General features: G+C 37.5%; 1 protein-coding gene across 5 annotated transcripts in view; it reads left to right on the top strand.

Moving 5' to 3' along the window:
- Positions 1–24816, top strand: part of ryr3 (ryanodine receptor 3) — a 182566-nt gene that overhangs the window by 98543 nt on the left and 59207 nt on the right. For all 5 annotated transcript variants that reach the window (XM_041805055.1, XM_041805053.1, XM_041805052.1 and 2 more), the window contains 10 exons: positions 3447–3720; positions 3874–3988; positions 10445–10577; positions 12694–12797; positions 13563–13698; positions 15133–15316; positions 17587–17689; positions 18376–18496; positions 21325–21494; positions 23924–24144. In XM_041805055.1, the coding sequence (XP_041660989.1) occupies positions 3447–3720; positions 3874–3988; positions 10445–10577; positions 12694–12797; positions 13563–13698; positions 15133–15316; positions 17587–17689; positions 18376–18496; positions 21325–21494; positions 23924–24144 (1561 nt within the window). The remainder of the gene's footprint in view (positions 1–3446; positions 3721–3873; positions 3989–10444; positions 10578–12693; positions 12798–13562; positions 13699–15132; positions 15317–17586; positions 17690–18375; positions 18497–21324; positions 21495–23923; positions 24145–24816) is intronic.

The following is a 24816-nucleotide window of genomic DNA, read 5'->3' as shown; positions in this document are numbered from 1 at the left end:
ATAGAACAAGGTGTAAAAACATTCAGAGAGAAGTAGAAAGATTGCTCACGGCATGCAGGCTCATTTTATACACGTAATAAACTGTTAATGTGCTTGAGCTTGTATTGTACTTTTCTAGTTGTGTGACCACTCAAAGTGCTTTCACACCAGAGGTCACACTCACCCATTCACACCATAGTAAAAGCTTCTATGTAAAATGTCCATCACTATTACCTCACCCCATTCATACACATTAGCACCCCTGACCGCCTGGGACGACTGAGTCAAAGCCATCCTAACATTTACACAACATTCAATCATCCGAGTTCAATAAGTGTTGATGACAAGTAAAGTCTGCCACAGTTATTATGCTTAACTTAGAAAGATCTACCAGTAAACACTCAGTCTTTAATGTACTCCATTCAGGCTTTTTTATTGTGGGGGATCCAAAACCCTGAATTTATATCATTCGTTTAAAGACAAAATATGTCAAGTTAGTTTGAGATTGTTTCACATTTTACAGTTAAGTAATCTATGGCCATTCATTCCCTCATATATATTTTAAAATGAAAATGTCATCAGTGCACAAAAGCACGCAAAGTTTACACTATTATGTGTCATGTGGGGATTTTTCCAAAAGAGGAGCATAATCTACTTTATATGACCTACAGTGGTGATGCTTTTCTTCTTACATAATTAAAGAATTGCACACAGTGTACCTCTATCTCACTCTTTTGCTTAAGTAAGCAGTAATAGCTTGGCTTTTTTGCTGATTAGACAAAATTTCTAGGATCAAACACAAGTGTTATAGCATATTCTGCATCTTTTTAGCTTCCTCCACCTTTTGCACACTTTATATCTTCTATGCTTTACATTGAAACTGTCCTATGCCCTCCCACTAGTTGCATGAATTGTAATTGTTTAATTTTGGGGTTAATTATGGGAGGCAGATAAAGAGCTCTAGTGTGATGTTTTTATTTCAATGCTGAGATAACCTGATGCATGGATTCTTCCCATGCAGACACATTCATCTCTAATATATTGCACAAATGCAACATCTCTAATTGCAGTATAGCTTGGCTTCACTCTGAACTTCTTTGGACTTTCTCTCTACACTCCTGAGAAAATACTTGAATTTGTGCAGCTTTCTAGATTTGTTGGGAACTGTAGCAGTGGTATCACATGAGCTTGAAAATAGTACTGAATGCTTAGCTGCATATCTTTCTTTTCCTATTGGAATGAGCAGGAATAATATGAACCATTGTTTTAAGGTATGAAATAGTATTCCTGATGCAGCACACAGTAGGACCTTGAGCATATCTTGCAGAAAAAGCTGGTCTCAGCAAATTTATGGTCACATTAAATAAATGTAAATGTGTTTCCTATTTTGCTAGACTTTGCATCCTGGTAAGTCGAAGAGGCTGGTGAGGTGTCAAATAGAAGGCTGTTGTTACTCAATTATTCCATATTGTAAGGTTTTACACATTTATATACTTCTTCGATTATGGTGTGTGTTATCTTCTGATGTATTTGTTGTGTGAGTGTTTCTGCATTTCGTTAATTCACGGATTGGAGAAAAATACTTGGATAGGCTTGTCTTATCTGCTGCATGCACAAAGGACAGCGGGCCACAAAAATATTGTGCTTTAACACTGGACACCTTTTGTTAACCTTGCATACTTTTGCACAGCTAGCTAAAATGAATACATGAATAAAGAAAGACAGAATATGAGGATGCAGAAAGAATAGAGAGAAATGTAGAAAAGAAAAGAGACAGTTGTAGGAAGAGAGAAAATGTAGCTGCAGAGAGAGAGAGAAAAGGGAGCTGCAGAGAGAGGGAAAAGGGAAGTGCAGAGAGAGAGAAAAGGAGGAGGTGCAGAAAAAGAGAAGGGAGACTCAGAAGAGGGTGGTACAGAAAGAGAGAAGAGGGAGGTGCATGAAGAGAAAGAAGGGAGGAATATGAAGAGAGAAGTAGGAGATACAGAAAGAGAAAGAAGGGGAAAATGCAGAAAGAAAGAAGTGGGAGGAATGGGAAGAGAGATGAGGGAGATGCAGAGAGAGAGAGAGAGAAGAGGGAGATGCAAAAAGCGAGAGAAGGGAGGTATAGAAACAGAGTAGAGGGAGGTGCATAAAATAAGACAGAAGAATGAAGTGTAGAAAGAGAGAAGCAGGAGATGCAGGAAGAGAGATGAGGGAGAGGCAGAAAGAAAGACAAGCGTGGTGCAGAAAGAGAAGAGGTAGTGATAGGAAGAGAAAAGAGGGAGGTGCATAAAGAAAGAGAAGAGTGAGGTGTAGAGAGAGAAAAGCAGGAGATGCAGAAAGACAGAAGAGTGAGGAATAGAAAGAGAGAAGAGGAGTAAATGGTAATGGAGAAGAGGGAGGTGCAGATAAAGAGAAAAGGAATATAAAGAAAGCTAAAGCAGCAAAAATAAATAAGATAATTTTAATTTAATTTTAATTTAAAATGGTACAATATGGAGTAGCCTAAACATCCTGTTTATGGAGGTAAAATGAATTAGCATTTTTGTTTATGGAGGCATAATGGACAGTTTTATTGCCGTGTTTTAAATGCATTGGTTTAAATTAACCCCTAAGAAAGGGGTTTTCTTGTTGAGAAAGAAACTGAAGAAAAAGTTATTGTCTGAAACAGGAGCTTACCTTCACATTGCGGGTTTTTGTAGCAAGTGTCATCACACTTGACACTTAACACACTTCAGTCTCAGTGCTTTCATGGTGTTCCAGCCTCTACAGACAGCTGCTCTGTCACATAACAGCTCAGAATATCCACTGTACTCTGCCTGCTCTGCACAGAACAACAGACAGGTACCTTTAGGGACTAGCTGCTGAATATAGTGGAACATTTGGCAGCTGAAGAGACAGATTTTTCCCTCAGTTGTTTGGAAAGCCCTGAAATGGAGAAAAACAGTTAATATTGTATTAATAAATTTATGGACATAAACATAACAAATAATTTCATGGTGCTTGTAACAGCTGAATGTGAAAGTATTTGTCAGTGTCCTTGATAAGTCATTGTTGCAAATTACAAAGATGTCCCTAAATGAAAAAACTTATTCCATACTTACAAATGAATGTACTACTTGTAAAGTTGTGGGTGAGGAGCTGACTGAGTAAAATGATGTTTAAGACATTTTTTTTTATCTTAAGCTTTGTTTTTAACCTGCATTGCACATTTTAATGGTCATTTTTTTGGTCACTCTCACATTAAGATATTGTTTTTATTATGCATTTGTTTTTACAGGAAAGACAAGTATGCACCTAGAAATATATATATATATATATATATATATATATATATTTTTTTTTTTTTGTTTTTTTTTTTGTTTTTTTTTTTGTTTCCACTGATGCCTTTGGCAAATTTAGCCACATTGATGCAAATAAACACTTTACAGGTTAACTATCACTAGACCTTTGTTTAATGGGTTTATGTTCTTTTTTCACCTCTCTAGCCAACCTGAAGGAGCTTATTTCTCAGACCATCACCAGCTGGGCTCAGGAGTCTCACATCCAGGACCCTGAGCTGGTCAGAGTGATGTTCAGCCTGCTCAGAAGGCAGTATGATGGCATTGGTGAGCTGCTCCGGGCCATGAAGAAGTCCTACACCATCAGTGCCGCTTCTGTGCAGGATGCCATTAACCTGCTGGCATCTCTGGGTCAGATCAGGTCTCTGCTATCAGTCCGCATGGGCAAGGAGGAGGAGAAACTCATGATTGATGGGCTTGGGTAAGAGGTGTTGCAATAAACTTTGACACATCTCTATCACTACTTCAAGTTAATGATCATTGCACATAGATACTTAATTTATTTTTAACTACACACAATTTGTATACAAACTTTGAATTGATTTTATTCCAATGACTTTGTTTTGTTTTTTAGTGACATCATGAACAACAAAGTGTTCTACCAGCATCCAAACCTGATGAGAGTACTGGGCATGCATGAGACCGTTATGGAGGTCATGGTCAACGTGCTGGGAGGAGACAAATCACAGGTAGGATAGTGGGACTGCAGAAATTTTATTTATTAGCTGCCATTCCTGCAACAGTTTTTAAAGCCATATAAGTAAATCAAGTAAATTGAGAAGTTTACTCAACAGGAATAAAACCCCAAAAAATGTCATGGTCATACGCACAATTTTCCTCCTGCAAATGAAAATTTGAATGGATACAAGCTATATTAGCCTTTTTCTAAGTAAAAACTTGTCGGCTTGTTGGTCTTGTCTTTGATCACACTGTAGACAAAACCTGTAGTCAGTTTGTGGGTTCTGCCATAACTTTAATGTGTACTGCTGTCTGCTGACTGTAACATCAGTAGAGATAGCTGGATGAAAAAGATTAAACAGCTGCTGATAAAGTTACCTCATTCATATGATCTTAAGTTAGATATTGAATTAGACATAATTTTCATATGTATATCTATTTTGGCAATACAGGGAAAATTTGACTGTCCAACATGTTGGCTGTTCGTGAAGTGGGCTTGTGTATTATGCACTTCTCTTTTTTTCTAAAGCTAGTCACAACTGCTAGAGCAGCTAAAAACTCCACAGGTTGTCCCTATTGTCTTTTATATCGCTAATAAAAAAAAATGTAAAATCATTTTAAAAAAAGAAAAATGTTCACTTCATCTATCAGCTTATGTTCAGATGAACGAATGTTATATTGATACATGCATGCAGTAAACTTGTCAACTTCTGGATTCTCCCAAATGTGTCTGTGGTCTGTGTAACTTCTTGCTTTGACATTAGAATTAGAGAAGTCTTTTATATGTGATGGTTCTTATTTTGTTTCACACATGTGGACAGACAATAATTTGTAAATGGGCTAATCACTCCTGCCAATAATTGGAAAGAAACTCAAGGATCTAGGGCTTGCAGAAATACTCTGAAAAATCAGAAATTAGCCAACTATTAGAAAAAAAGGCAGAAACACTAAACACATCAGATTCTGAAATGTTATTTAAAAAATGGGTTGCCACATGTATGATGGAGTAAGAAATATGTCGTACATGTTTATAAGACATGAAGATAAAGATATGCATAGATCAGTCTCATCGGCATAAACTTTACGTTAGTTTTTCAAAAGGCAACCACACTGGGAGACTTTGAGACACATTTTAAAAAGAGTCTAATCCAAATATATTTCCTTAAAAAATAATTCCTACTCCCTTTAAAAATTTCTCACTACAAAGTTAGTGAAATAAAATGGGCCCAACAGTTGAAGTGCAATACATCACCTAAGTTAATAGTTAAAATTCATTGATACCTTTTGAAAATATATTTTGAATAAATTATTCATAATGAAATATATTCTGAAACAGATGTATTTTTCCAAACATTTGTATTCGTAACTTCTCTCTATGTTGATTGAAAGCAACGTTTCATGTCTGATGCTTTAAAAACTTTATTTCCACCAGGTGGTCCAGTTTGCATACCCTGAGGGTACACATGTGACGTCACAGACAGTCTCTGTTGTTCCATCTGTGGAGTTGCAGAAACTTTGGACTGAAGACAGAAATGAGTAGGGAGTAGGCAGGAATAGGCTTTGTTTATCTGAAAAGTACCCTCATTTTAACAGCTGCATCTTAATGATGTTCTACGCAGTCAGTGTAGATCCTCAGAAAATGTAAATAAAAATTGTTCAGAGCTGGCACTGTACGTTAATAAAGACACAAGATGAAGCTGTGCTATTACAGTAGCTACAACAAGCCTTTAGTAATCGATGAATATAATGTAAACTCAACGCCATTCTTCTTCGTCTTACCTCAAAGGAAAATTGAGACCTTAAATTTCAGCAGAGAACCATTTGGTTAAATAATATTGAAAATGGCAAGGCATCTGAGGACAACAGATGTGTGATGTCCAGAAAGACCCAAAAATTCTAAAGTCTACTGATATCACAGATTTAATAAATTAGCCTTTTTTCAAAAATTCACCTGATTTCTATTTGGTTAAATATAGTGAAGTTATTTTGGCAACCACTTCATAAAGTGAACTTATCTGATGCTATAACAGTTTATACAACACAATATGAAAGTTGAGAGTTGTACCGTGTGAATTTGTCACACTAAAGATAGGTGCTAAAATCAAACTAGATTGAATAAGACAGCTGAGGCGCATCAATCTTGTTTTAAAAAAACAGGCCTGTTTTGCACACAGATTTAACAATCAAAGGGTGATCTTTTCACAGAATACCTTAAGTTAAAAGAAGTAAATGAATCACTGCAATACAGAGAAACCAGCCTGGTGTGTACCTTTAGGCTCTGCTTCATGTATTTGAAATCAGGCCCACATAAATGTCAGGAAATTGTATGTATGACCACATATTAATTTAACGGTCTAGGAAATTGTATGGATCTCTGTCAAGTCCAAATATCACCAATTTAAGCAGATATTAGTCTGTTTTTCTGCCTGGCTGAGCAGTTGTTTCTCGCTGAAAATGAGTTCATACTTTCTATTGTTGTGTGTGTAGCTCCACCCTTTTGGGACAAATAAGCAATCTTGGCACCCCTAAGGAAGGGTGTCAAAACAGGACGGTATAGTTCAGTTACTTGAACTTTTGATGACAGTTGTGTACCATGCTGTACCAAATTGAATGGCACAGCTTGGTGGAAACAACCTTATAGTGTGTTTACTGGTCCCAGGAAAATAAATTTAACCCTAAGTAGGTGAAGTAAGCCAAGATCAACAAGCTAATACACCGAGGAACCACAGGGTAATAAAGAGGGCATCAGAGGGTATAAGAGGGGTCATAGGGAGTCCCTTCCAGCCACTCCATTTTGGGCAGTGCTGACAGAAGCTGGAAGAGATGGTTGTGATTTAATGCCACAGCCTGAGCCAAGCACGACTTGAACCTCAGACAGAAAGACCTCAGGGAGACATTCAGGCCCTCACATCTGACTCCTGCAGTCTGATCACGCCTTCTCACAGATAGATTCCAGACCAGTTTGCTGCCATTTGATATGAGCCCTTCACTAACTGTGGCCTTATAAAGTGGCATCACCACTGCCTGTAGATTTCAGTCGGGTTTGAGATATTCAGTCCTTGATTACTTCAAATGTTTCAGTGCTTATGTGGCATTATTCAAAGTTGATTTAGTTGGGTAATGGACTTTCTGGTCACATGTTTAGGAAATCAAGAGAACAAGTCTATAAATATAATCACTAAAGCTTATCATGGACTCTATTAAAACATTTTTAAATACAGCCTTTTCTCCAGACTCATCAACTCAACAAATATCTAATGTAAGCCTTGCTAGTTGGCACTGGAATTACTAGTTTTTAAACTAATGATCAATAATGCTTAAGGTAGAGAAAACATTTTTAGAGATAGAATCTAACTTTCCCATAAGAAGTGGTTGCAGGGGCGCAGGCAGATTTTAATCTGCTCTGATATATTTGGAGGCTGTAAAGTTTTATAAGCTTGGCTCTGATAAAACCCTTAAGTGTAGTCAATAAACAAAATGTATTTTCTGTTCAGGCACAAAATCAGAAAACCCAATTTCACTTTTGAGCTCCCATGCTTTACATCGGTGTCATCCTCATTTTTCAAGCTTCTATTATGGGTTCAGTCCGAATATAAATCTTATGCATGCTTATGACACACTGTATTAAAAAGGTGAAAAAATGGTTATCTATGTCATGTGTGCTAGAAATGTACACAGTTTGTTGACTTAGTGATTTAACTTTATCATCCTAGCTAGTGTGCAGCATAATTAATAGACCCACCTCTATTTTAACAGGTTTCCATGACAAAAAGTCTAATTCTGCTTTTTAAAAGTTAAATTGTTTGGCATAAGCTTAGCATATCTGCTAAATATAAGCAGATGTGCTGCTGATACTGATAAATATCAGTGTGTAGAATATTGATAGAATGAAGGCATTAAATGCAACAAAAATCATCAAGTTTGTGCTTTTATAATCGTTTAAATATATTTTTTTTCTCAGTTCAGGTCTTGAAAATAATTTGATTACAGTTTCATAAAACAATTAAGAGGGAGCAATCATTATGGTTCTGGACAGTAGTACATTTTCTTTATACCTCTTTAACTTACTTTAAGACTAGTCAGCTGGTCCAAATTTAGATTTCTGTTAATGAGACAAAAAATATTGGACATACTAAATTTCATGCTTTACTTCCAATAAACTTGGCACAACACTTCAACACAGTAAAGGTAAAATTCTTCAAAGTCATGTTAAATCTGTTTTGAGAAGTGAAAGCATTTGACATGATTTAAAGGTGAACAGTTAGGGTGACTTTACTGATGATGAGTTAGATTTTTATGCCATTCATATTTGCAGTGTAATTTCCCTGAGGTTAGATGAGGCTGTTTCTCCCTCCGGATTTATCCTCTGGTCTTTAGGCAATTTTCTTTCATCTCCTGTCTGAGCAAAAATCCACTTTACTCTTAGATTTATGCTCAGACTGAACCCATACGAGAAACTTAAGAAATAAGGATGAAATAGACATGAATGCATTAGGGCGTGAAGGTGAAATGATTTTCTGGTTGTTGTGTGTGAACAGAAAATAAATTTAGTTTATTGACTACACTTGAGGCTTTTATCAGAGCCAAGCTTATAAAACTCTGAAGCCTCCACACATATCAGAGCAAATTAAAATACACCTGAGCTCATGCAAACATTTCTTCTGTCTTAGAAATATTTAATACCATACAATGCATTAAGATGTGATGGGATGTGATATGATATGATGCAATGGGATAATATACTACACCATATATGATACCATACCATACTGTGCCAAACAATACTATGCGAAATGATACGATATGATACCTCACACCACAATATGATACCATAGGATACCCTGGATGTAGTAAAATGCAGTGTGATATGTAAGGGATGGTGAGGTGTGCAATTGTCAGGGATTAATGGATGATGCAGTAGCCTGAACCATCCTCCGCTGCACTTTGGACAGTTGCCTCCGCAAAGTCTATTAATCCATAATAATTGCAATAATGGATTTGCTGACTGATTTAACAATGAAAAGGTATGAAGACAGGGGAGACGGAGAGTTTTCTGTGGTGGTACTATGAACCTGTTAGGTAACATGGACAGTCAGCTGATAGAAAAGCTCAGTTTTAGTGTCTGTTTGGTGGTTGATTCTCTCATTTACAGCTAAAACGCATTAATTTGGAACAGCGTCAGATGTGTTGACTGGACCTACTTGAGAGGTTCCATGGGTGTCCAAGTCTCTAAAGTAATTTGACACCAGTGGAACTTCCAGAGCCAATCAGAATCGAGTTTTCACCAAGACGTTGGTTTAAAATGTGATAAGATACAATATGGTAAGATACAATATGACAAGATACTATGAGATATCATACAGTACCATATTATAACATACAATGTAAGAGTCCACATACTAAATCATACTATATGACACGAGTTGTACCATACCGTACCGTACTGTACCATACAGTACTATACTATACAATACCATACCGTACCGTACCGTACCATACAGTACTATACTATACCATACCATACCGTACCGTACAGTACTATACTGTACCATACCATACCGTACCATACCGTACCGTACCATACAGTACTATACTATACCATACCATACCGTACCATACAGTACTATACTATACCATACCATACCGTACCGTACCGTACCATACAGTACTATACTATGCCATACCATACCGTACCATACCGTACCATACTGTGCCGTACCATACTATACCATACCATGCCGTACCGTGCCATACTGTACCATACCATACCATACAGTACTTACCATACAGTATGACACCAGTCAATACCATATGATGTACCAATCCTTTGGGAAATTTGTCAAAGACTTTGTGTTTTTTCAGCATTTCAGGCTACAACTTCCAAAGACATACAGTGCTTAACAAATGTATTAGACCACCCTAACCCTAACCAAAGTAAGGTTTATGCCACAGCTGCCCTAAATTTACAGCATTGGTAATTACTAAAATCATTTTTTATGTTTCTGCAATGGTTAATACACCAATATGTAGAAGCTCTTTAACCCAAATGATATTTTTAATTCTAAAATATAATTATTAGTGTTATCCATGAATTTTCAAATTTACTGATTTACAAAAAAATGAAAAACATAGTAAAGCGCATTAATATTTCTTGATTAATATGTCAAATTATAGTTATTTACTTGCATTCCGGAACAGAAAAATGAGTTTTAGTGGTTGAATGTTATGCTTGATTAATTTCTGACTTCTCAGAGAAGCCCAGTTAGCCGGCTCAAATTTGGGTGAATTCAGTTTGAAATCCCTCATTCCTGTTCAGAATGGTAAAACGTGGAGAGCTCACTGAAAATGAAAGAGTCGGCATTAAAGCACTTCATGATGCTGGATGGTCTTTGAGACAAATATGACAGGTGGTCTAATAAATTTGTTAAGCACTGTATGCTAAGCTTTTGTTTCCTTTTTGTCCACAGGAGATTGCCTTCCCCAAGATGGTAGCCAGCTGTTGTCGTTTCTTGTGCTACTTCTGTCGTATCAGCCGCCAGAACCAGAAAGCCATGTTTGACCACCTGAGTTACCTGCTGGAGAACAGCAGCGTCGGACTGGGTAAGCACTGGAGACTTGAAAAGATAAGACTAATTTTCATAATGATGTTCATATTGATGATAGTGACTTTAAATAGATAAAGCACCTTTTAAAGTAGGTATTTACAAAGCACTTTGGTAGACAAAGCAAGAGTAGGAATTTGGTGAGATACAGAAACAAATTTAGTCACAACAAACAGATGTTCCAGATAAAGGAGCAGAAAGGTAAGTAGATAAAAGCAATTTCATGAAGAAATGCAAACAGAAGGAATAACAGCTCCGCACAGGCTGATCTCAAAAAACATTTAAAGCCATATTAGTGAAGAGGTATGAAGAAAAAAAGCTCAAAGTCAGATTTTCATTGTTTATCTTTAAGAGAAGTTGATAGTATTTGATAATGCATTAGACAATTTACAATATATATTAGTAGCATAAACTAATGAAATTCAGATGTAAGATTGTCAGACTGGTAAGAGAAGATGATAAGAGAAACCACTGCCAGAGAAAAACACTGGGATGATTTCTTGACATTTGTATTTTCCACACTTGAGGAAGTAGAAAATTGCCCTTTTGCTTCTCCAAAAATGATGCAAAATGTTGACTGAAATCAATTGGCACCACTTGACGAAAAAGTTTTGGTAAAGTGATGTGTGACACAAACTTACCGCCCACATGATGTCAGGGTATAAATTAGAGAGTAAAAGTGATGGAAAGGAGGCAGCTGATAGAGAGAGAGAGAGAGAGAGAGAGAGAGAGGAGGAAGGCAGGAAAATGAAGGATGAGGGTTATTTAGGCATGCAGGGATGAACTGATGAGTCACTGAGCTCTGTGAAAGTGGCCGAGTTTCTATGACAGGGAAGAGAGAGAGAAAGAGGTTACATCAAGCTAATTTTTGGTTTATTCTGAATTTACATTGTTCAAAATGAAGCTACATGGAGCAGTACAATGTGTTTTCTTTGGGATGTTTGTTCATTTTTTGGCTTACTGTCCCGAATAATTAATTTCCTTGCATGAGGGACACAGTAAAAATTCTAAAGTAATATCTATGTTTAATTTTAATTTTAATAGCCCTGCAAAAGTGTGCACAATTAATTATCTCAGAGTATAGAACATGTGGGGATGAAACCTTTATGTGGGAGGTTGTTTCTGCCCAATGAGTCTCTGGGGATTCATTAATTTGAATATAGAAACATTTTGTACAACATCAGAGTATTTGCAAGAGTACTTTGATGATGAGTAATTTAGGAGATGGGGCCACAGATGCCCACTTAAAGTAAGACAGCTCTATATTGAATATGATGTGGCAGAATATATATAATCAATAAAAACATCAAAAGTCCAGAGGGGAAAATAAAATAGTTGAGGTGTTCTTATTTGTAAATAGCGCTGAATTTATACTATGTTGCTGCTGGTGCAGTAGTTAGCACTGCTGTCTCACTAGAATAGGTAGCAGAAAGGCTCCTGGTTTGAATCCCCATTGGTCAGGGCCTTTTTGTATGGAGTTTGTATGTTCTCCCTGTGTGTGCATTGGTTCTCTTCAGGTACTCCAGCTTCCTCCTGCAGTCCAAAAACATGATCATTAGGTTCACTTGTTCCTTGTTTGTAAATGGCATCTTCAACTCCTCCTTATAAAAATATGTATAGTAACAAGTAAAAAGGGTTTGATCATTGAAAGAACTGACATGCTTTTTTGAAAATCTGCAGGTTTTATTATATTGCAATTTACAGTTTGTTTGAATGTATTTCTGATGTCTTTTAATGCTTTTAAAGTTATAAATCCTTATTATACATCCTTATTTAAAGACAGACTCTTATGTCAGAGTTCCTCAGATTCTTAGTTTTGACTGCCGTGGGTTTTTTTCTTTTTAACGCAGACTTTATTTGCAAAATACCCTAGACAGTCCTTTATTTATTTGCAATATTTTACATTTTTATGGCAACATATGACAAGATCTTGAGCTTGTTTTCCAAGCATTTGTGTTAAGGTTAAACACTGCCCACTACTCTGAATTGCAGAAGAGAAAACAGAGACTATGATAAACCCTTTTGTTGACCTATGCCCCCTGTTGTTTGGTAAAGAAGTGATGCTGAGTATGCTTTGTTTTTAACACTTTGTGTCTGTTTTTGTGTGTGGGTAGCCTCTGAAGCAATGCGAGGCTCCACTCCGCTGGATGTTGCTGCGTCTTCCGTGATGGACAACAACGGCCTGGCTCTGGCCCTGGAGGAGCCTGATCTAGAGAAGGTTTGTTACAGTAAAAGAAAAAGTTCTTAGGCTGAAAATTGTCCAATCCAATAATTGATACCCAAACAGCAACTTTTATCAGTCATATGTACAAAAACTATAGCAGAGACTCTGAATATAAGCTTTTGTTTTTCAATTTCTCAAGAATTGCCTCTCAGAACTTTCTGATGATTGAAATGGGTACAGAAAGGTTAACGACTTAGTCATATAAAGTGCATCTAGTTGCTTTGGGCTGATTGAATTACCAGCGAGTGTTGAGTATGTCATATATATTTGTTGCTGTAGCAAATGATTCTGTCCTATGATAGATTTACTACTGAGTGCTATTCCAGGCACTGTAAAATTATAAAATGGTAATCAAATTACATGTTACTTGCTGAGATGGGACGAGGAGTAGATTTATTGTCAGTAGAGTATATTTGGTCTATTTGAAAATAGATGAAGCGAGTTTAAAAAATTTTATAACTCTGACATATTTTAGGTTTTTCGTTTTTTAAAAAAAATAATGACCAGAATATCTGGGGTACTTCAATGAAGCACAAACAGATGTAAGAGCTCAAAATTACCTGCAGGGCTTGTTTTCTCCAGACTTATGTTGAGAAATTTAGACTTCATGCTTCTCAGAGAAAGTGAGGCATAATGATCTCCTGTTTGAATATCTAGCTAAACAAATGATTTAAGATTGGTCTTGTCACTTAAAATGAAGCTCAAAAAGACAAAGTGGACCATTTTATTTCAATACAAATTGGTGTGTTTTGTGTGTAGGTGGTGACATACCTGGCAGGTTGTGGCCTTCAGAGCTGTGCAATCCTGGTTGCAAAGGGTTACCCTGACCTTGGCTGGAACCCCATAGAAGGAGAGCGATACCTGTCCTTCCTGAGGTTTGCCGTCTTCTGTAATGGTATGTTGTCTTTCAGCCTGGAATCATTAGCAAATGTTTTTCTTGCATGCATGCTTTTTACTTGTGAAAAAAAAAAAAAAATTTTACGGTGCAGGTCAGTTTTTTTTATTTTTGTTCATGTTTTTGTGCAAAATTGGCAGCATTCATCAACAGCTGGTAGCTACAATGTGGTGCAAGATGTAGCAATATGGAAACAAAGATGAGAGAGGGAAAAGCATGGACTGATGTAATCGTGCAGTAATACAAACATAAACTAAATGAGGATAAAAACAAGCAAAAGGTGATTTATGTTCAATACACAGGAAAAAAAAATTTAGAGGATTAAATAAAAGTAAAATAAATACAACAATTAAAATACATGGTAAAAATTAACACATGCACACAATTACTTATTTAAAAAGCCAATGGGAGCAGCAGTTTTTTAGCCTTTAGGTCCTGTATGCTGATAGACTGAATCCATGATTGGACAGTAGCAGCCTAAACTTGGAAACAAATGATCATCCAAGACTTAGCAGTACACAGTTTCAACAACAGAAACACTTAAACTTACACAATATACATTAAATGTTAACAACAATGATAAACCATCAGCTGAAACCGTTGCATATGGAAAGTTGGATTTAAGACCTTTTACCATGAACTCATAAAACAGTCAGAGTCACCAAGTTTTGCAGTTTAAAATTGGTCAGCAGATTATTCTAAGCAAAAGGTACAGAAAACCTAAAAGCTTTCTTTCCAGACTCAGTGTGGAATTTGGGAACAACAAATAGCACGTCAAACAAACAAAAGGTGTTTATTCTATCCTTTAAGAATAAGAGCGAGGAGAGGGGATATTTCCAGTGCAATTCACAAGTTTATGCTTCAACAAATCTCTAATAAGCACGTCTTGAACACACACTCATACAGTATCTTAAACTGAGGATATACTTTCACTGTGAATTACTGTGAGCTTTATGTACACTTTGAGTTTTGACATGAGGGATTCTGTTTTTTAAAATCACTTTTTATTGAGACAATATACAGTACAGATCATCTGGCAAATCTTTACATCATCATCTCATCTCTTTATTTTTCCTCTTTTAACAGTTTGCACAAGGACTAAATGCAATCTTATGCTCTTGTTTAGTCCTAAAAATTTGTATTTGACATTCAAAGTACAGTAAAAGAAAAAAACAAGCAAACAAAGACTGACTAAAACAAGGTCAGCACTAGTATCTGTGTAAATGCTTCTGTGACAAAAGGACTTAATAAATTACCTTCTTTCCTTCACTGTTAACCACTGCCTATTCTTATTTATTGCCAATTGCTCTGAGTAAGCCTTACATGGATGAACAATTAAACAAACTCTTGGGAAGAAAATAAACAAGGCATCTTTGAGCTGATGATCGTCACCTTTAAATCCCTGTCCATTGTCCTGCTCTGTTCATCTTCAAGGTGAGAGTGTAGAGGAAAATGCCAATGTGGTGGTGAAGCTGCTGATCAGACGTCCTGAGTGTTTCGGCCCCGCCCTGAGAGGAGAGGGTGGTCAGGGTCTGCTGGCAGCCATGAAGGAGGCCATCAAGATGTCTGACGATCCGGCCCTGGACCTTCCTCAGGCCCCTGCTGTCGTCAATACTGCGTAGGAATCTCCACATTGTTCCTCAGTTTCTTACATTGTTTATTACTTGCCGGTGCTGAAAGGTTTTTAATCTGTGTTTCGATCATGGGGTGTTAAAATGCAGTCACTGGGGATGGAGTCTCCTATTATCTGAGTCTCTGTGGTGTTAATTAGATCCTCCAGCTTAGTTAAACCATCATTACTCTTAGATACTACACCTCTTAGTGTTGCTCTATCTGTGTGAATTTGATGTATTGTTAACCTGACACGCCAGATGGATGTGTTTCACACATCCATCTCGAAAACCACTGATAGACAGCGTTTGGGAAAGGGCAGAGCTTTCAAAAAAAAATCAGAGGGTGATAGGATGAACGTTCTGTCTGTCACATCTTTACGGGCCAATCAGAGAAACAAAACACGTGACGTAGCTGCTACCGAGGTGCGCGTGCGCTGCTACTGAGGAATAAACTCTATTTAGAACTGCATAATGTGAACCATGGTGACTGTAAACTTGTCATTACCCGACTTTTGTCGTTTTTGAATATAAAACAACTCAGTGCCATTCTTTGTTCTTCTTTTAACAAGAAATGTCGCCAAGTTCTGATTAAACTGGCGCGTAGCAGAATCCACGCTAATCTCTTCCACCATTACTGCACTGGCTTCTTGTTGCTGCTTGCTTACATCACGACTCCATCGCACCCCAAAGTACTGCCCCTCGTCGCTGATTGGTCCTGTCACTTTCTAACTGGGCCCTAGCAGTTCAGACGAGAGCTTTGCAAGATGGATTCGTCAGTGAGAAACACGGAAACGGGCAGATCCATCTGCTTTGCAAGGTTAATATATTGTTGGAAAAGAGTCAATTTTTTGTCTTTGTGACACAGACACAGCGAAACTGGATAGAAAAGGAGGTTATTACTTTCTGTTTGAACTGAGAGTTTAGTCATCTGAATGAATTACTTTACCAGAACTTCCCATATTCAGACAGTTACTCATGAATATCTTTTATTAAACTGTTGTGGGAAATACCTTTTTTATTTAACATGTCAGATAAGATTTATATCCCCTACAGACACTTGTAAAGACATGGAAATGCTCTTTTTTCAGCAGTAACACAAAGTAAATCAGCAGGATTTATAAAAGCGCTTCTCCTCAACATACAAATGGGAATCCTTTTCAGAACTTCAATAGCTTTCCTCTTCTTCAGTTAACAGCTTCTTGTCAGAGGATTCAAGTTTGTATATTAGACTATAACTCAGTGGTTATCATCTGAAAGTTCACGCCTTTCAACAGAGAAACATCCTCTTCTAACAAAATGAATGTTAAAATAGTCCGGAGTTGAATCTGCATTACAATTATTCTGCACAGTTAAGCTCAAACACCTTGAGAAAAAAATGAGTGTTCAAGGGTATTTTAAATTTGTTCATCTACAGTTGAAACCAGAAGTTTCCATACTCTGTATTAAAAAAAAACCTCTGGTGAATGTCTGAATCTTCTATAATTGCATATAAATGTATGAGGGTTTTAAGTACATTTTTCTTCTCAGACTGATGGTGAATGAGGCCCATTAAATAAAATGTTATTCCAATATCAAGACCGACAAGAAAACGAGTAAAATACACTACCAGTATTTTCGATGCAAAGTGACTTGTATGAAGAAATGTATTGGCATTATCGGCCAATTTTATGTGTTTCACATTGTGTTTTACACAGTAGATTTAGGCTTGAAAGACTAAGTTTTAAACATTTGTTAAAAACAACAGGAAATGCTCAGTACAGGGGGAATTATTCATGCAATCAACAGAACCCTTTTCATATTTTGTAAACAAGTCCTGAATAAATGAATAAAAGATAATTCACAAAGATATTTGCATGGTCAGAGGTTTAACAGAAAAGACTTTAGCAGCCTTGACATTGATCAAAGCCCTCAGCTCTTTGTAGAATGCCTTTATGCTTATTTTCTCGCATTAGTATGCATAGGCTGTAATACACCGGCTGCATTTTAATAGGATAGGTTATTATTGCATGAAGTGAGGAGAGGGATTGGGAGGCAGGTCAAAATCAATATGTATCACATAGTGGCCTGAAAGAAAATCATGCATGTGCTTAATTTGTTTATGCCAAAACATTTTTATAAATGCTCACACAATCCTTGCTTTTGGTTTCTGTTTTCTTCATAAACTACCTGGAAAAGTCTACTCTGTGATTTCTTTTTCAAGTTTTCTCTGGGTCTTTTAGTGACCTCAAAAGTTTTGTTGTAGTGACAGAGTCCTGTTTGTTCCCATTTGTTTCAGGTCTGGTGAGGAGGAAGGAGAAGTCATTCACATGGGAAACGCCATCATGTCCTTCTACTCAGCTCTTATTGACCTGCTGGGACGTTGCGCTCCAGAGATGCATGTGAGGCTCTCCAAAACAACCTAAGTTCAGAGATAACAGGCTTTATTGTAATCAATGTGGGACAAACCTGGTTCATGACACAACAATTCAATTCATTAAAATATCTGAAGATTTTTAAAATCTAAAAACCTAGTCTTTTAAGCAAATGGACTAATGGACTACCTGGAATACTCCTTTAAAGTAGTAAAATGTTTATTCAAAGTATGAATAATAGCTGGAATAGAGTTGCAGATGCGTGTTTTTACTTTTTGCAGTGCAGTCCTTGTGGACTCTCTCCAAGACCTTAAACTTTAGAGTGCCAGATGCTAACAGATGGTGATTTTATTTTGAAACAACTTCATTAAAAAGGATCCCACTGGGGACGATAAGATGGTCCACCAATTTTTAATTCTGTATGATATGAAGAGAACTTTCTGTGCCACTTTCAAAACAATCTCAGAAGCTCTTTCAGCTCATGTTTGAACTCCTGTGGATGTATTTTTTTGTGTGTTTTGGTAGGATTCCACCATTTCTTTTCAGAAAACCATCTGTTTCAAATAAAAAGAAGAATGAAAAAGTCCCCTGCACATTAACTGTAGTTGTTCTTCAACTCAAAAGAACTTCATGTTATCAAAATCTGTATACAATTAAAGATATAATTCTGAATCTAAAAGTAATTCTTACTTTCTGCTTTGTTTCTATTTCAGCTTATCAATGCTGGTAAAGGCGAGGCACTGCGTATCCGAGCCATCTTGCGCTCTCTGGTTCCAACTACGGACCTTGTGGGAGTCATCAGCATCCCCCTTAAAATGCCTGTGGTTAACAAAGGTATGCTGTTTAGTGACTGCTGTTTCTTTCATGCTGTGTTAAGTCAAGCTGGCAGAATGTTGAGCCTGGAAAAACCACAGATAAACAGAAGTAAATGAAGATGATTTGGTGCAGCAACAAAAACAAGTTTGAAAATGTCCTGGGGAATAAACCAACAGCAGCCAAAAGCGACAGAAAGGTATCCAACTGAGGCAGAAAAATGTTATTTGGACTGGAGTCAAGGCTCAAACTGGTCCACCACAGGCATCTGATTGCAAATTTAAATTGCATAAACTGTGTACACAAACATAGGCTGCAGTATATCAGACCTCAATGTCCTCTGCTGCCCGTTGAGCTAACATGTAGCTTTACTTTTCTGCCTGGTTTATGAGGGAAATATAGATTTGGCTGTTATGTACAGTGACTCACACTGCCACATCAAGGAAAACAAAATCATTTAAAATCTCTGCAGTATAAATTAATCTCAGCTCTGCCAGCAGGAGGTTTCTGTCATACCTCCCTGAGTTTTAAATGTGGAGGAAATTTGTGCCCACAAGGTGTTTTTAACACCTTTACAGATTGTGCTTGGCTTTTAATTTGTTGAAGAAGAGCTGTCCTCAGCAGCTACCTCGCCAGAAATTTAATTTCTTATCTAGTTTGTCTTCATGACAGTTTAATAAGAAAGCAGAGTGTGTCTTATACGACTCAATTCATAGAGTTGAGTTTTTTTTTTCCAACAGGTTTCCATTTCCTGTATGCTGGAATGAATTTCCTCCTGATTGTACCGGTGACAGCTCTTCCTCAACCGTTTTTATCATCACCTTATTTTTCTCATAAAAATACACTGCCTGGCCATAAAAAACGTCGCCACCAAAAAGAGGTCACACACTCTAATATTTCGTTGGACCGCCTTTAGCTTTGATTACAGCACGCATTCGCTGTGGTATTGTTTCGATAAGCTTCTGCAATGTCACAAGATTTATTTCCATCCAGTGTTGCATTAATTTTTCACCAAGATCTTGTATTCACGATGGGAGAGTCTGACCACTGCACAAAGCCTTCTCCAGCACATCCCAAAGATTGTCAATGGGGTTGACGTCTGGATTTTGTGGTGGCCAATCCATGTGTGAAAATGATGTCTCACGCTCCCTGAACCACTCTTTCACAATTTGAACCTGATGAATCCTGGCATTGTCATCTTGGAATATGCCCGTGCCATTAGGGAAGAAAAAATCCATTGATGGAATAACCTGGTCATTCAGTATATTCAGGTAGTCAGCTGACCTCATTCTTTGGGCACATAATGTTGCTGAACCTAGACCTGACCAACTGCAGCAACCCCCTAGTTAAATCCAGGTGGCGACTTTTTTTTGGTCAGGCAGTGTGTTATTAATGCTTATTTTATGACTTCTTAAAACAGAACATGCTTTGACTGATAAGCCAACCTTAAAAATCAGTAGGCATCAGGAGACCCAAAAACATGGTCAGTACCAAGGTACAGTTTAAATAAATGTTGTATTTAAAACTGCTTACCATACAAGCAGTGCATACTGATTTAGCCAAAATGTAGTGTGTGGTATGTGAGCGTATATGATATCTGAAGAAAAAGTCTACAGTATGCAGTATACAAGTCTACAATCAAGAAACCTTTATTGTCATTATGTGAGAACATAATGAAATTTTGGGCGGTAGCTCCCGGCTGAGGTAGTGCAATAAAAAAACAAGAAGATCGGCACTATCTGTCTACCTCATGTACTGTTTCTCAAACTGCGCCAACTGGTCAGAGGTTGAATGACAGATAGCGACAGCTTGAATCAATGAACTTTATTGTCATGGAGAACATGTTTTTGCATTACTAAAACAGTGCACAAAAAAGCCTGCTTTCGACAGCACTGTTCATAGTGGTGTTGTGTAGTTTCTTCTCATTGTCCATTGTTCATACTGATAATTACTTTTATTTGGTTGTTTGTTTGATTTTGATCAGTAGAAATAACTTTTCTCTGATGCCCTTGTACAATGGAGGAGTAGTTAAAAAGCAGCTCTGTTTCCACCCCCATTGGCTGTGGTGGCTGCATAGTCTGTCCTGTTTAGGGACCCAGATTTATCCGTATTTATGTTTGCCTGTAACCTTTCAAAGAAGATGGATTGGCCAAATTCCATGTCTGTCATCAGACAAATCTCTCTTTTTAAAACTGACCTAATTAACCAGTGTCATTTCAGGAGAACAAGGCTGTAGCTACAGGCAGGATCTAGTTGTACTGGGGGAAAGCAGTGGCTGACACCAGCGTAGCGATTACCTCGGGTGTGTAACGACATTTTGATCAGGACTGGGATACAATAGAACAATGCCTACAGTTTTTCATGACTGAAAAAAAGTGTCTTTGGTCTTCTGGCTGCTGGTGGAGCGGTTAGGTGTGTAAAACATGAATATACCTCAGAGAGAAAAAGGGTTCAAGCAATAACAAGCAAAAGAAAAAATACATTTAACATAATTTCATTTAGAGGCAATAAAAGTTAACTGAATTATTTAAAAGCGATTAAAGCAATATAACAACATTCTGTGCATATCTTAAAGTTTAGCTTCTGCTAGTTGAGTTCCTTTTTTCCATTTTCACTTCTGTCTCATCATTCTGCCTAAGCACCCCCTTCATTTCTTTGAATTTTGGTTTGCCATTTACATTTCTTGAAAAATCTTCTCTGTTGTTTCTGTGTATGCAATATAATAGGCTCAAAACATAGGAAAAACATTTTTTACAATCAATTCAAAGGAAATGTTCACACAAAGTGTATTTTGATAAAAGCAACCTATAACCCAAAACTTTTCCCCCTTTCATCTGTTTCACCTTCAGATGGCTCAGTGACAGAGCCCGATATGTCCGCCTCTTTCTGTCCGGACCACAAGGCCCCCATGGTGCTCTTCCTAGAGCGTGTGTACGGCATTGAGGACCAGAGCTTCCTGCTCCAGATGTTGGAGGTCGGCTTCCTGCCTGACCTACGAGCCTCGGCGTCTCTGGACACGGTGAGTGAGAACATACCCCGAATAATGCTCATCACATATTCAGAGCAAGCATTCACCTTCAAATTATTATTTTTCAGTCATTCGCTGCAAACTTTTATGTTTGAGTTCTTTCTACGAGTACTTTGAGGTGCAAAAGTGGGTAAATTTTGTGTTTATTTTGCATTTCAGTCTGTTTTTTATTATCAGTTTAACTGTACACAGTGAGATTACATTTTGTTCCTCTAGGTAAAGCTACATAAGACATTTGAGAATTAGGAAGTTGAAGCATTAGTTCAAATGTGTAACACAGGAAGTGGGAAAAAAAGACCAGCATTGTTTGATCTACCAGTACTTTTAAAGTGCAGTTAGTTTATACGTTATACATATTTTGCATAGTGCAGATATATTCAGTTGTAGTTTCATCAACAAAGTTTGTTTGGATTTCCAGGTGGCTCATTAAATCAGGGACAGTTGTAGAAAGTCACGACAAACATGAATGATAATTGCTCAGTACTTATATCAGTACAAAGTCTGTCTCTAAGTCTGCAAAAACATCAACAAAGTCATTTGTTCTATTGCTTCATTAAAAACATTAAACATCTGCTAATGCTAAAGAGATGGAGTATTTTGGTCACAGTTTGATGATTTATTTTCACTTGTATTTGCTGACATAAAACTTACAAAGTGTGACTTAAAATCCTGCCCTGAGGCTCTGCTTTTATTAAATGTTCTTCAAATTAGTTTAAGTCTGGACATTTGACATCCTATAAATCCATCAGAATGACTCATAAATGATTATAGTGACATTTGTATAGTACCTATATAGACTGTCTTTGTCTGATTTAACAGGTAACTTTTTCTTTGCTCTTTTAAAACATGTCTATAAACTATTTGAATTGCTGTCTGCCCATAACTTCAACAAATTCTTATCTACCGATATTTTTCGTTTGATTGCTATTCATTTTCTTACATCTTTGATCTTTTATGTTAAAAATCTTTATTCTAATGCCCTCTTGATTGAAAGGAGCTTTATAAATAAAAACGAAAACTAATAAGATCCACCCATTCCAGGTACTCTGAATGGTGGGGTGCATGAATTGTTATGCTCACCATCCAAATGGCAAGTGGCTTAAGTCTGTAAATGAGGGGAGTAATGATGATGAGAGTAAAGAGGACTCTCCTCTCCAGGTTATGATGGGGGCCTCTCTAGTGTGGCTTCTCCAGGATGCACTAAAGGAGCATTTGTTCTTCCAGTAGTAAGCCAGAATACAGTTTTTGATCCATGTGTAATTTAATAAAAAAAGGAATGAGAGGCAGTTTGAAGGATGGTGAGAGAGTGAGAGAAGAGATGGAAGTTTGGAGGACTCTGAAGTGTTAACTTGCCTTGCCTTGCCTTTGCTTTGCTTTGCTTAAAGGAAGCCCAGTGAGTCTTTGAGCAGAGGTAGTATAACAGAAATATTTTTTAAATTTTTGGTTGGACCTTATTATCAAAATGAATTGCCATAATTATGGGCACCAGTTTATCTCAGTTGGTAATCGGTGCATTGATTTCATCGGCTATTTTCCCCCACTCTCTCTCCTCAAATATCCTGTCCTATTAAAGAAGGGGCAAAAAGCCCCAAGCATAAGCATCTAAAAGTTTTTCATTACACAATATTTGCAGCTTTACAATAAAACCTCAACAAAGTCTACAAAAAAACCCAGCTAGTGAGCAAAAATCTGTTATGAATCCATGGTTGACTTCTGTGTGGAATAAAACTTCTGTTGGTTTAGGCAATTCTGGTTAAGTGAATGCGGCCTGCATGGCAGCACAGGGTTTAGTGCTGTTGGTTCACAGCAAGAAGGTCCCTGGTTTGCTTCCCGGTCAGGGCCTTTCTGTGCGGAGTTTGCATGTTCTCCCCATGCATGCATGGATACCCCATCTTCCTCCCACCACAAAAAACATGCTCATTAGGTAAATTGATCACTCTGAATTGGCCGTAGGTGTTAGTGTGAGCATGCCTGGTTGTCTGTCTCTATATGTCAGTCCTGCGATTGACTGGTGAGCAGTCCAGGGTGTACCCTCGCCTCTCGCCCAATTACAGCTGGGATAGCTCCAGCCCCCCAGCGACCCCCAGTGGGATAAGCAGTATAGAAAATGGATGTTGAAGTGAATAGTCCAGATTTGATTGAGTTTGTTTTGCAGCCTCATTCACATGCAGAAGGTCTACCTGAGCCTCACCTCCTGTCTTTTAGAAAAAGTCACATTTACATGTGAGAACTCTTGAAACTTTCAGAAGACCTTTTCTATTCCGTTGTTGCCCTTTTCAAAGCTTTTTGAATGATTAAAATGATTCAAGCTGTGTCTTCAAGAAAAATATTTTTTTTCCAACTCCATTTTTCCTTCAAAGAACATGCTGCTGCAGCTTTCTATGAATATCGACATGTTTGTCTTGTTCTCTTTCCCTCAGGAGGTGTTGAGCACCACTGAGACAGCATTGGCCATGAACAGGTACATCGGCTCAGCCCTGCTGCCTCTGCTGACCCGCTGTGCTGCACTGTTTGCTGGCACTGAGCACTACACACAGCTGATCGACTCCACACTGCAGACTATCTACCGGCTGTCCAAAGGCCGCTCACTCACTAAAGCCCAAAGGGACGCCATCGAGGAGTGCCTGCTGGCCATTTGCAAGTAAGTCCTGCAGAGAAGGAAAGAAACTGCAGCATGTTTGATTTCAAAACAATGGCTCTGTCAAATGGCTTCTCTGAGTCATGGTGCAGCGCTTTAAACAACCCTTTGTTCTACTTTAAAAGGCACGTTTGCCACAAATTGCAAGATGCAATGACTCAGGCTGACATTTTTCATACTCTGATATTGTTCAGTACTGTGCACTATTTTTTGCAATGCTCAATAGCATCAAAAGTACAGAAGTTAAAAGGATGTCTGATCTTCAGCAATTTTAAAGAAAAAGTTGCAAAGAGATACAAAGAGAGCAGCAGTGGTCTGCTCAGATTCACAGGATGAATCATGACACTGGCTAAATTGCACGAATACATGGTTGGTGTTTTGGTATAGAATTGTTTGACTTTTTATATATGCGATTTAGAAAGTCTGCAAGAATGTACTTACAATTTATGGTTGTTCAAAGGAAGAAATGATCAGATATTGGAATTTAAGGAGGAGTTGATGTTGTTTGTTTTTACTTGGATCATACAGGAGTTCAAAATTCTGGTATCATGACAGCCATAAGAATGACACTAGATTGGGAGATAATTAATGGCGCTTATGTGCACTTTTAGACCCAAATGATCCGATAAGTACAGAGCCCCTGAAGTCCCTTAAATAGATTATTTTTTCCTCACA

The sequence above is a fragment of the Cheilinus undulatus genome, linkage group 14 (genome assembly GCF_018320785.1).
Source record: "Cheilinus undulatus linkage group 14, ASM1832078v1, whole genome shotgun sequence".
Taxonomy (NCBI): Eukaryota; Metazoa; Chordata; class Actinopteri; order Labriformes; family Labridae; genus Cheilinus; species Cheilinus undulatus.
Note: the sequence above shows the minus strand (reverse complement) of the source record. Positions and strands in the feature narration are given on the sequence as shown.